The following is a 13,651-nucleotide window of genomic DNA, read 5'->3' as shown; positions in this document are numbered from 1 at the left end:
TTTGACAGGAATCCCTTAATGCAGGAGGTTGCACAGATCTTACTGTTTGCATAGGTAGAAAGACACACTCACACACCAGGTAAGAGACGTTGTTAACTCTACACGCTTTAAAGGTGTTTTGCCATATTATTATTCATCTTTATTTTTAGATCTTTACAAGTCAGACATCAAAACTCACTTTGGGCTGTAAGGTCTCTGGCTAGTAGTGTGTAATATATTGTAAATAAAAGGTTTAGTTTAAACCAGTATAGTCATTTTCAAGATCTAGGGGCACAGAAAAGAAACAGATGTCTCATAGATACATGTGTATTTTGTGCTGCTTTAAATAAGATAACAGCCACTTTTAGTATTCATTTATGGATTTAAACTCTCTTAATATGCAGAGAAATAATGTGTGGACAATGGGTCCAATTCGACATTCACTTTCATCCATGCAACTCCGTTAAGCCAACTTCAGACCTGAGACAATTCCACTGAAAAACACCCTGTTGAGAGTACATGTTCATTACACACTTAAGCATGCAGGGTCTTCTTCTCCACTGCCTTTTACCATGTAACCTGAGCAAAGTGGGTGTAAAGCACTACCAGATCAGACTAGCTGCATTTTATACCCCCTTAGCACAATTATAAATGGCAGTGGAGTGGAGAAGTGGAGAATTACAATAGGAACAGAAATCAAATGTTAATGTAATGTTGGAAGTTGAGTCTAATCCTAGCCCTATTAAAGTGGATTTCTATCTGTTGTCTCTTCTTATGAAATCTATATTTTACAGAATAATAAGGTTCAGTTAGATTGTTTTGGGGATTATCCGTGTTTTGCGTGGAAGGTGGTAGATGTTTTCCACACACACAAAACAACATGGTCTCTGCCTCTAAATAAAGCAGCAAACTAAGGGTGGGGAAAGGATATCAAGTGAGTGTGTGTGTGTGGGCATGTGTGTTCATACATACATATCGGATCTCTTTGTAGTTATAGTCGCTGCAGAGCAAATCACTTCAGATAGGCTAATTTGGCAAATGTTATTGGCAGAGTTATAGCCTTTAAACTAGGTAGTAGAGCATAATATAATGTTTTTTTCCAAGAAAAAATTATAATAGTGTAGCTAAGGAATCTAATACAAAGCTTGTTTCATATTCAGAACATAAAATATCAGTGTTAAGATTAAATAACTATTAAAATATATATATAGTATCAAATAAGATTTCCTATGTATTTAATAGATGTATGCCACCTGTTTTAGGACTAAAAACCTGCTTAGCCATGAACTTAGTTTAAAAGGTGTTTGCTATAAATGTCACTGAACTACAGGTAGAGAACTAAGACAAAATACTAGAAATTTTTTCTGCTGTCTTACAAAGCCTAGTTGAACTTTCTATAAAATTCCTGGAACAAGAATACCACATTAAGAGAAACAAATTATGAAGAGCCAGAGTGTCAGCTTCAGGGCCGGCGCTTCCACTAGGCGACCTTAGGCGGTTTCCTAGGGCGGCAGGATTTGGGGGGCGGCATTTTGCTGTCCTCAGCGGAAATTCGGCGGCGGGTCCTTCACTCGCTCCGGGACCCGCCGCCGAAGTGCCCTGAAGACGCGGAGCGGAAGGACCCCCGCCGCCAAATGCTCAGAGGAGGAGCGCTGCCGCCTAGGGCGGCAAAAACCCTGGCACCGCTCCTGGTCAGCTTATGTAAATCAGTGTACTTCCACTGACCTCAATGGAGCTATGCCAATGACGATGTAGCTATACCACTATAGTCTCCATAGTGTAGACATATCTTTACATTTATATTGAATGAAGGGCAACTATTATGCATACCAGCTTCAATGAGGTTTTACCCAGCACCCAGCAGAACAATGTAATGGCTGATGATTTAATTTGGTCTAGAGACCTTGAAGAACGCAACGAAATCCTTAGGAGGTGTTGCTGAGAGAAAGAAACATCTGACACTGAACTTTAAAAAGCAAAAAAAAAAAAAAAAAACACCGTAAAAAAAAAAAAAAAAAAAAAAAAAAAACCTTATAAAAGTTATCTGTATTAGACACAAACATGGTTTAATCGTTGAGTCAGATAAATAAAAGCCATAGTTGGATTTCCCAAACTAGAGAAATCTATGCGGATGAAAAACCATTCGGTAAGGTTAATTCCAAATCAGCCTGTGGTCAATAAACCCTAAAAGGAATTGCAGTGCATTCCTTGGCTTTAGGAAAACAAACATAAACAGGCATTTGAGAAATTAAAAACATTGATCACCAGTTTTAAATTATTAAGATTTAGCTAAGCCAGTTGCACATCTGTAGATGCATCTTCTGAATTACTAGGTCACTGATTCAGGAAAGCACTGAAGCACATGCTTAAATCCATCCCTATTCACAACAGCACTAAAGCATGTGCTTCGGTGCTGTCAGAGGGATGCTTTTCTGAATCATTGCCTCAGTTCATTCCTAAGGCACGAAGAGTATTCAGTTGCAATTGTATCAAGATCCCTTAACAATGCGTAAAAAGACTATATCCAGATCAAAATGAGGAGTGAAACCTTGGCTCCTCTGAAGTTAATGGCAAAGTTTCTGTTGACTCTAATGGAGCCAGGGTTTCACCCAAGATGCTGGCAGCTCTACTTTGTTTGTTCACTGAATCCTGCCTACCTCAGTTTCATTGGCCTCGGGTCTTTATGCAACAGTAGAAGATAGTGTGACAAAATATGTAGCTTTATCAGTACCACACCCATCCATGGTATAATATTGCCAGTCCTAATGCTATGCAATTTATTATTTTTAAAATAACTAAAACTACTGGATGGAAGCTGTTCTGTACAAACTTTAGGCATTCTAAAGGAGTAGAGCTTAGAGAGAGAAGCAGCCAGCTTCCCCACGACTGGCAAGCTCAGCAGAACATATATATGCATAGACTTATGGCTGTACTGCAAGCTTTTATGTAAATAAGTCCTGCTAAGATGGCTGACCTTGGAGAAGTCAACCAGCTGTCTGTTTTATAAAGGTTTTGGGTGTACACCATGATCTTTGTCAAATTGCGGTCCAACGATAAGTATATCTCTCTGTCTATCTATATGTACATAAACAACGTATATAAAAAAGGAAAGAATTTTCCTAACTTTGAGTCACAGCTGTTTTGTGGCAAAATCCACAGCTGTGTCTAGAAACTGGATAACCTTGTTAATAGGACAGCCACAAAGTAGCCACAAAGTTTGGTTTTGATTATAATGTCTGTTTTTCTTCTTCTTGAAGTCAGTTCCTTAAAATTTGATGTGCTCATGTAATTGCAATGTAGTTCATTGCCCTGTTTTACCTCCAGTGCAGGGTGTTTGAAACTTTAGAGAGGGGGAAAGAAAGAAAGAATATTGAAAAATAAATGTCACTGAGATTTTTTTTGTCATTAGATTTGAAATATCATTGCAAGTTAAAGTACAGTTACTACAGAGTTTTCTAACCCTTCCACAACCACCCCCCCAAAAAAGGTCAATAGAAAAAAGACAAACTCTACATAGTTTCCCCTTGATTTTACTGTACAGACATTCATCTTTTTCTTTCCTTTCTTTTCTTTTCCCTCTCTCACAGAATTTTAGAAAAATATTAAATATGAATTCTACAACCAAAATAGGAATAACCCTGCATCCAGTGGTATATATTTTCTCTTCTTTACCATGCACTGTGAAGAAAGAGACCTGTGCTTTATTCATATTTATGTGAATGCTATTTATTATCGCCAAGATTGCCTAAAAATCAAGGCACCCAAAATCATTAGTCACTTTTGAAAACAGTCATTGGTTTTGAATAGTTTTGAATTTCTAGCTCTCAGAAATAACTACTTTTAGGAGACTTTTTTACACCAATACTTTTAGGTCTGCCACAATTGATAAATTTTAGAATTAAAAGTGATTAAATCTGTGAAAAGATTAAAATGTTCTGCAGACTTAAGTCATATTTTTTAACTTTTCCCTTGATGCATGCATGCAAGGATTGGCTGACCCAACCACTCTGCAGGGTCTATAGTAACAGGAGCCTTCTTTTTTCACTTGTGAGATTTTTATTTTATTTCTTATTGTCTGTATAATCTGTATTTAGCTACTTGTTCAGTCTTGGAGAACAGGTACCTTAGCTCTTTGGCGGTAGATGTTTAACACTCTCAAAGCTGGAAAAACTGGCTCAGATTTTGCTATCCTTTTCATTTTCAAACCGTCCTGTCCCTTTTTGCCTGTTTTAAACAGTCATAAAATAGCAATAACACATTTCTTATACACCGTGCAGCAGTGAGTCAGGTTACATTGAATTATACCCAGTAACATTGGTAATGTTAGCATGGAGTAATCCAACACGACCCATGCACAGCAATTTTAAAAACAGTTTTAAAGAACACTGTGGGGCTAACTCATAAAATGTGTCCATCATTTTCATTAGATTTTTTCTCACTTAAGTTGGTACACAGCATTTACTAAAAGACACCAATTGCCTATGTATATATGTGTGTGTGTGTGTGTGTGTGTGTGTGTGTGTGTGTGTATACAGTGTAATCCCATCACACATGGTCTATAGCAGTGATGGGCAACCTGTGGCCTGTCAGGGTAATCCTCTGGTGGGCTGAGAGACAGTGTTCACATTGACCGTCCGCAGGCACGGCCACCCGCAACTCCCAGTGGCCGCAGCACGTCCCTGTGACCCGCGCTGCTTCCCGCAGCTCCCAATGGATAAGAACGGCGAACCGCAGCCACTGGGAGATGCAGGCAGCCATGCCTGCAGACAGTCAATGTAAATACTGTCTTGCGGCCCGCCAGCAGATTATCCTGATGGGCCACAGGTTGCCCACCATTGTCTATAGCAGGGGTCGGCAACCCTTCAGAAGTGGTGTGCCAAGTCTTCGTTTATTCACTCTAATTTAAGGTTTCGCGTGCCAGTCATACATTTTAACATTTTTAGAAGGTCTCTTTCTATAAGTCTATAATATATAACTAAACTATGGTTGTATGTAAAGTAAATAAGGTTTCAAAATGTTTAAGAAGCTTAATTTAAAATTAATTTAAAATGCAGAGCCCCCTGGACTGGTGGCCAGGAACCAGGCAGTGTGAGTGCCACTGAAAATCAGTTCGCGTGCCACCTTTGGCACCCGTGCCATAGGTTGCCTACCCCTGGTCTATAGGGAACCCAAATTACAGCATGTATACTCTACGTAGGTAATCTGTGATATCAGCATCTGAATGCACAAGTTGTGGCTGAATGTTCAGGATCCACTAAAATTCAATTTCCAAGTACTCTAATTTAACCAGCCATTAAAGGCATTCCCCATTTAATAGGGGTAATGGGTCAGTTAACATTTACTAAAACTTCATTGAGGCCTGTTGCATGAGCGGTATCCATGCTTCTTCTTCACTATCTGATCAGATTCTACTCTTGCCTTGGTTTCTATTCACAAGGTTTCTATGTAATAAAGTACACAGTATCAACATAGATATAAAAGGTTAAGTCACAGCCTGGGTCATTGGGGATGAGAAGGACTCTGCCCCGGAGACAGCTCGCCGAGTCATTCTATCTGAGACAGCCAGATTGTCTTAGAGGGCACTGGGAAAGTACATGGCCTTGATTACAACGTCTCTGAATGACTGTGAGCTCCTCTACATGCTGCCTTCAGTCTGCTGGCTGAAAGACTAAGGCATGGCCCCATCACTGCCCATCTACACTAGGGTGTATAGTGACATGGCTGGTATTAGGTCCTTAGGTAAGGGAGTACCTGGACCTGGGACTGTGGTTGTCCACTGAGCAGGAATGAGAGCTCTTTGCACCCTCTTCGCTCTTGCACAGCCCCATAGACCAGCCACAAGCTTGCCCCTGGAGTATATTCTTGGGATTTGTTTTTCAAAAGTTCCCTGTTGCTCCCGGCCTATGTGCACTAGGGTTATGCAGCTAGATGTAGTCAATATTTGTACAATGCTTTGAACATGGAAAGTGCTATGTAAGTGTAAAGTACTGTTGTTATTACCTCAAGCAGGACTTTTAGTCAGTGCAGTGGTGCCCAAACTTTTCCTGTCCCATCCCCTCCCCCCCGACCAGTAATGGAATCTGTCCGCAACCCCCCTCCATTACTGCACAGTTGGCTCAGCAGGGGAGTTTTGGCTGAAAGCGGAGCTGGGGGCTGAACTGGGGATGAGGGAGAAGGTGTGCCTAGAGGCAGAGCTGGGCTGGGGCCGGAGCTGTGTTGGGGGCAGAGCATGGCTGGGTGGCACTCCTCCCATCTCCCGTCGAGGCTGGCCCATGCCCTGCTGCATGGCCCCCCAGACATTCCTCTGCACCCCCTAGGGGGGCATGCCCCACTGTTTGGGGACCACTGCTTTAGTGCCTTGTGGATTATTACCAAAGGAAATGCTTTAAAAACACACACAATATATTACATGATGTGGAATTACAAGAGAGAGAGGACAAACCTTATGAAAAATCACAGCAGTCTTTAAGAAGACTTTGCAGACACTAAGCAACCAGGAAGAAAAGGGTGATGAAAGGGGAGGTGGAAGACAACTCTAGTAATTGAGTGATTTTTTTTTTAGGCAGGAGAGTGTAGGGCTTCTGCATCAAAACGTGCTACACACGGCCTTCACTGAGAGAGTTCCTTGAGAACAAAAGCACCATAATGAAAAAGTATGAGCTTGGTGTGAGGTCTTTCAACCATGCAAACATTTTGTCTTGGCGCCTGGTAGGGACAGATGAGATGAACCAGATGATTTGGAGGGTGTTGTTTTGAAAGGACAACAGGAACAAAGTTAGTAGCCTTGCCTTGATCCCCCTGCAATAAGAGAAAGCAATGAGAGGCTGGATTACTGGACTTGTTAAACTTGCAACATGCTAATTAAGATTCAGGAAATCCATTCCAGATTCTCATTCAGCATTAGCAATTTTGTGTATCCAGATTTTTTTTGACTTCACCATCAACTGTATTGTTCAGCAGTCTAAGTGATTTCTCAAAAGCGGCAAAAGAGCTGCTACTCTCTGTTCTCTAAGATCCCTCTCATCCTTTCTGCTTCCATCCCACCCTTTTTTAAATCATAAAGATCAGCCAAACCCTCCTGATGACAGCATCTTATGTAAAGGCGACCTTGAGCGCAGCCAGGTCATCTTGTCTATAAAGTGGTCTTCAGAAACAGTTGGAGAGAATTGTTCTGAGGCAGGAGTCTGAGCTAGTTAGGATGTCAACTTCATGGCTCTACAGAGGTTGCCATTTTTGAGTAGTTCCACTGAGATCTACTAACTAATTGATACCCCTTCTTCCTATGCTGCCTCATTAACTACTGGTTGTTTCAGTCTGAGATGCCTGAATTTTGGAGACTGAGGGAGTGGAATCACTGGTAGAGAAATAGCTGGTGCAGGTGCACAGGGGTCCACTCAGCTTAGAGCAGGGTTTCTGAACCCATGGGTTACGACCCAAACTAGGGTTACCAGAATGCGCAAAAGGGTTCAGTTCTTCTCTCTGGGTGTTGCAATTTGGTGCACATGGTTGCAGTGCTGCTCAGGTTTGGCCCAGCTGCCCCTCCATCCTGATGATGGGGGGCTGGCCAGGCCAAATCTGAGTGGTATTGTGACCCCGTGTACCCAGGGGGTGACTCCATGCAACACCATTCCCACAGATTTGGCCCAGCCAGCCAGGTTGTGATGCCCTGAGCGGGAAGCCAAGCCCAGCCAGCCCTGTGGGATAGGAGCTAGAAGAGAGTAGTTGGTATCACGTACTCTCGTAAGTACCACCCCTTGATGTATCCCCACCTTATAGCCTGGCGACACCACATCTTTCATACTTCCTGTCCTGCTCCCTCCAGCTCCTCTCCGATTTACCCTTCCCCACAGCTGTGTGATTCCAGCTTTCTCACGCCAGCCACGCATCCCCAGCCCCTTCTGTCCCCAACCCCTTCTCCCAGACCCCCACTTTACCCTCTGCCCCTCATGGGCTGTCTGTCTGGGCTCTTTGTTTTTGGGGACTTCAGATTTCTGCCCCATCCCCCAGACTCCTCTGTCCTTATATCATTCCTCCAGTGAATCCCTACACCCTTCTGCCCACCAGTTCCTTCCCAGAACTCCCAACTCCTTCCTCACCAAACCCCCCTGCCTCCCCCATCTCCACACTTCACTTCCTGGCCTCCAATTTCCCCCCCCCCCCCACCCTTACCCAGGGGCTGTGTGTTTGTATGTGTGTGTGTTTTGGCGGGGAGGGGGTCTTGGCTTACGATCCCTCCCCCCCAGTTGTTCATATGTGGCTGGAGAGTCTGGAATTTTAGCTCTGATACCCCCGCTCTCCTGCTGGACCCTTATGGAGGGGGGCAAATATGTGAGTAGAAAACTTAGTGTTTTATAGTCTCGTAGCTTATGTGAAACAGTTTAACATTTTGAGAATGAAATGTTATGAAGTCCTGAACAGTTGAATCGCCATGTTTGATGTGTATAATTCAAACTTCAGGGAGAAAGTCCACAATAAAAACCTGCACTGGGGCCCATCTTTTGTGTTCTTCTACCACTGGGTGGAATATGTGTTGTCAGGCAGCACATGAAAATCATGATATCTTATTCTTAGTTCTTGCAGTAGGGTCCTGAATAAAAGGGAGAAAATACAGAGACAAGGATTCTTCCTCTTTCTAGCCTCACTCCCCTGCTGAGTTTTTTTTTTTTAGAGCTTCTTATGCTATTGCTACCTTCCAATGAACACCACTTGCTACGAAGATGGGAAAAGAGTCTGTTTTGTCTGCCATTCTGCTAGTTGGCTGTCCAACTTGCAATCTGGCAAACAACTTTGAAATGCCAAGTTTAGGTATATTGCCGTGAAAGAGTTAAGTCAACAAGTCATGCCCTCTATTTGAAGAAAGTGGGGTGAATACAGGGGGCCTTATGGACAACATGGTGGCCATTGTAAGTCATTTGCATTATTCATGCTGGATATTTTACAGTTACATGGATGTAGGAATAAAGCCTTCTCTTTGATAATTTGTGTGGGTTAGTCAAAGCAGATGCGAAGAAAGAGAACATCTCTGTAGGCTAGGGTTTATCATTTTCATTCATCTTACTGGTGGGTGTCAGCTAGGGCCATCTTTGAATTGTACTTGGGAGAAAAAAGTATACAACACATCTACTGTTTCCTTTTTAAAGCGCCCATTTCCATAATGAGATCCACTGATGAAAAGTGCTATATAAGAGCTAGGTGGTATTATTTTTAATATTATTATATTGGGGAACACCAATATAAAATGTAGTAGCACTGTCTGACTGCATGCAACAAACCATTGGGAATCTTTCCAGATTTGGAGCAGTGTCCATTAATTTAAAAGGCATCTTAAAGTTGGAAGTTAGATACAATGTTTGTGTTGTTTTCATTTATGTGAAATGGGGAGTGGAACCTGGTAATGGTTGGCTAAAAGAAGGTCCTACTTAGGTGTGTGATCCTCTCTTTGGAGGGATTAAGTAGAGAATATTACAAATGTTATTCACTGAGCTCCAATAAGTATAAGTGAACAAGTTGCTCAGGAGCACTGAGTGCAAGTCGAGCTCGCTAGTGGTGGTCTTGCAGTTTCTTTACTATCCCACAAAGATCCAGATCCAAAGGTCCGACCTTGACATTCTACTGACAGTGTCTCAAGGTACTGATATCACAACAGCCATACTACCTCATCAAGGGAATCCCTGTTTGGATTGCAAGCTCTTCCAAAAGAACTGATTGTAAGAGATCTTTTATGCACCATTTCTTTTAGGGTGAAATTTCACTCTAGGTCAGAGGTGACCATGTGTCAAAGGCAGCAACATATAAGTTTTTGAGAACAGATTTCAGCCATTAATATCTTGTGGATTAAAACTAAGAATACTTTTTTTTAGCATGTAGAACCTAACGTATAGTGACTGAAGTTTTCAAACCTGGGTGCCTAAAGTTAGGTTCCTAAATTTATATTTAAACACCTAAGTGGCTGGATTTCCAAGTGTGCTGAGCACCTGCAGCTCCCATTGAAGTTAATTTTTATTTAAACTGGTGCAGGTGAGAAGAGGATCAAGCCATTTGTGTCCGTACATATTAAGTAAATATTATTATTTATTCCCAGAACACACAAGCAATAAAATACTAAGCACTTAATTCAAATTATTTGAGTATTGCATTTGTTGACCCAGAAGAACTGGGTAGCATCCTTGGTACTGTACCACCTAGTTTTTGGGCTAGGTGTGACTTTGGACCTCCACCTGATTAATCTGTAGTATCTATAGAAACATAAATGCATAGTAGGGATACACAACTGCTGTTTCAGACTGGTGTGTGACATTGTAATTGTATGTTATTTTTAATGAACAGAACAGTGTAGTTACACTTAGTAATGTGTGTTCACTAAAAGGGAAAAGGGGTGTTAAATCATCATGTTCTTTGATGAATGGCTTGTACACTGAAGAATAAATTGAACAAACTGGCATAGAGCTCAGTGAACATGAAATCAGCTATTAGAAGAAAGCTTGTGAACAAATTCTGAGCCTGATATGCATCTTTTGATTAATGTCCTATCAATCATCCATAGTGGCTACCTTAGCTAAGTCGTGCTGTAATCATTCATGGTTGCTTACAGGACCACTGGCAGGGACTATAGGGCTGCAATAACTGAATATTATTACTGATTTCTCCCTAACTCTTGCTGTGAACAATTACTGTTTTCACTACGTTCCTGCCTCCCTTTATTAAAAGAATACAATGCAAAATGAAAAGAGAGTTCCTCAAAGACTGGTAAAATTCTCCCAGGGTATTCTTAATGATATTCTGTCCTAAATGGGCAAACTATTGTAATGCAGAGTTCTCTCCAGGAATAATAGTAATGTAATCACATTGAAGCCGTCTCTTTATGGATTGTAGTCAAACAGACAAAATGTATAGTCAGATTAATGAACACAGACCATCTGTAGAATTATTACTGAAAATGGTTGAAATGATTTGAATTATTTTTATCTCAATGTTTTCAGTTAATGTGCTTAACAGTAACAGTAATTAAGACTCCAGACTTTAAATTTGCATTAAATCCACCTTTGACATTACAAGAAACCTTGATTCTTGCAAGTTATTTTTTTTTACACACGCACGTGCCCAAATGTTTTTAATTTGCCAGGCTCTTTTAATTGATTCTTTTTAAGAGAAAGAAAAAAAATTAAAAGACATTTTTTGTGAATACGCTTTTTTGTCGTGTTTTGTTTTGTTTTGTTTGGCCTTTGTGATTGTAAACTATTGGCAAATGCTTGCAAGAATATCCCATGGCCTTGTCAGAGGATTTAGCTCCAAACAATTCATTTCTAAATCATGGCACCAAAAAATGATTTGGCACTACCTACTAGTAGAGAGGTCTTTAGACTGCAGTGTAATTTCCTCAGAACTCACTGTAGTCTGGGAAATACAGCGGGGTAATGAAGTGATGACAGGTATTAGCATGCATAATGGGCTTTAATAGACATTTAGTGTTGTTTAACTAGAAGAGGGAGACGTGCTTTCCCATTGGAATATTTCTACATTGAAACACATTGATCACCAATTTCAGAGGGGAAAGGTTAATCCATCAGTTTCTGTAACCAAACGGCACTGATGGAAATTCTTTAGGTGACATTCTGGATGAACTGAGCTTTCCATCTTTACAAACAAATGAGTGATATGACAAGCATGTTGTTCAAAACACATTTAACCAATTGATTTTCTCTCCTCTTGTAATAAGATCTGGAGACATATGAACGAGCATAGCATGAGCCAAGACTAAAGGAATTGCTTCATACACGAGAACATACAGCACCACTTATCAATAAAAGTACTAGAAAACATGTAATCGCCCATTCTTTTTCTTTATATAAAGTTTGTTATTGTAATAAATAGCTGTTATTGAACTGCTTGCCTCTTATTTCAGATTTCCTGAATTTTATTTCAGGCACTTTCTGTGTATTGTTGGTAAATGAGAGTCTTTTTAATGGAAAGGTAGAAACATTATCTTTTGCTATAATATTGTTTTTGCTCTCAGTAATCAATTTAACCCAGTTTTGGATTTAGTAGCAATGTTTGTAATTTGTTGGGGGTGTGGGAGGAAGAACAGAAAGAGAGGGAAAGGGATAGCTTTTTGCCTATGCTACTTTAATAGCTGGAAATGTAAACTACCTGTACAACTCAACACAACAATGGTCCTCATCTCTTTTTTTGTTTCAGTCCTGCTCTGAGTTTCACTTACCCTCCCACACCGGTATCCCTCCAGCAAATGCATCAGCAAATTATAAGTCGTCAACAAACCCTAGGTTCGGCCTTTGGACACAGCCCTCCACTCATCCATCCTGCCCCAACTTTTCCTACCCAGAGACCTATCCCAGGCATCCCTAGTGTCCTGAACCCTGTCCAGGTCAGCTCTGGTCCTTCCGAGTCCACGCAGGTGAGAGCAAACAAAAGAAACCTTTGAACCGTGTTAATGTAAAAAATAAAACAAATCACATTGTCATGTTAGCAATTAATCACTACAGTCACTGAGAACCTTGGATAACAACTTTCTTGTGGCAGTGGCATTTGCAATCCTTTATTATAAATCAGAGGAGTATATCTGTGATTTCTGATTGGTAGAATGCTTTCTGTCCCTCATAAATGTTTCAGTGACTCCTCATTCCCAACTGTCTCTCCTGAATCAGACAACTTAATCCAGGTGAGGAATGGGGGAGGAGGGAAAGCATGTAGGAGCCACAGCATTTTAAAGATAGGAACTGCTCATTCCCAAATCAGGCTAAATATAATGACTATACAGATGTAGGGGGACATTCTACTCTGCTGCACAGTGTAAATCCAGAGAAACTCCACTGATTACTTAAGGTTTTTGCTGATTAATGCAGAGTTTGATTCACTGGACCTGGATTCATCATTGTAGTTGAACGGACACATAACTGGAGTAGTGCAGTAGTGAATCAGGCTGATGTTTTGGATTCATTATGGTTTCTGTTGTTATTGTTATTAATCATTATTTGTTTTTAGCATGGCCTAGGATTGGTTCCTTATTGTTCTGGGTGCTGCAAAACTTGAAGCTAAATCCTGCAAGTGGATCTACCTGGACAAATCCTTGCAGCGCCCCCGTTGATTTTAATGGGGCTCCAGACAGGTTCAGAGATGCACCCAGCAGATCCACTTGCAGGTCCTAGTATTCAGAACAGCCAGGGCCAGCCTTACGGGTGGGCAACATGAGCAACTTCCCAGGGCACCGTGGTCAGGGAGGTGCCGTGGTCAAGGGGCAGGGAAGGCCTAGGATATGAGGCTGCAGAAGGGAGCTTGTGGCAATGGGAGGGATGCAGTGGGGGCCAGGGGCCATTTTCCCTAAGGCCGGCCCTGACAACAGCCTGAGATACAAGAGGTGAAATCCTGGCCCCACAAATATCAGTGGAAGTTTTGCTATTGACTACAGTGGAGCCAGGAGTTTCTCCCAAGATTTTTGGGCCTATGGTTTTGTATTAGCTCTCAGATCTTCTCCTTATTCCACCACTATAATTCTCAGAAAAATGTTGAGATTCTATCTACAAATGTAAAATAAAATATAAAGCCCTTCTTGTTAGTAAACTTTCATTCTTCTCATGTTGATTGCAGCTAATGCACAGTGATCTCACATTTCAAAATGGTAATCACCTTTTGAAGTCCTAATTGTGTGGAATATTGA

At 41.3% G+C, this 13,651-nt stretch overlaps 1 protein-coding gene across 1 annotated transcript in view; it reads left to right on the top strand.

Moving 5' to 3' along the window:
• LOC113407043 (transcriptional activator GLI3) overlaps positions 1–13,651 on the top strand; it is a 248,807-nt gene that overhangs the window by 192,562 nt on the left and 42,594 nt on the right. Inside the window, exon 8 of the mRNA XM_026654133.1 lies at positions 12,175–12,391. Coding sequence (XP_026509918.1) covers positions 12,175–12,391 — 217 coding nt within the window. The remainder of the gene's footprint in view (positions 1–12,174; positions 12,392–13,651) is intronic.

The sequence above is a fragment of the Terrapene carolina genome, unplaced genomic scaffold (genome assembly GCF_002925995.2).
Source record: "Terrapene carolina triunguis isolate 2854851 unplaced genomic scaffold, T_m_triunguis-2.0 Scaffold182, whole genome shotgun sequence".
Classification (NCBI taxonomy): domain Eukaryota; kingdom Metazoa; phylum Chordata; order Testudines; family Emydidae; genus Terrapene; species Terrapene triunguis.
The sequence above is the reverse complement of the archived record's forward strand: the minus strand, read 5'-3'. Positions and strand labels throughout refer to the sequence as shown.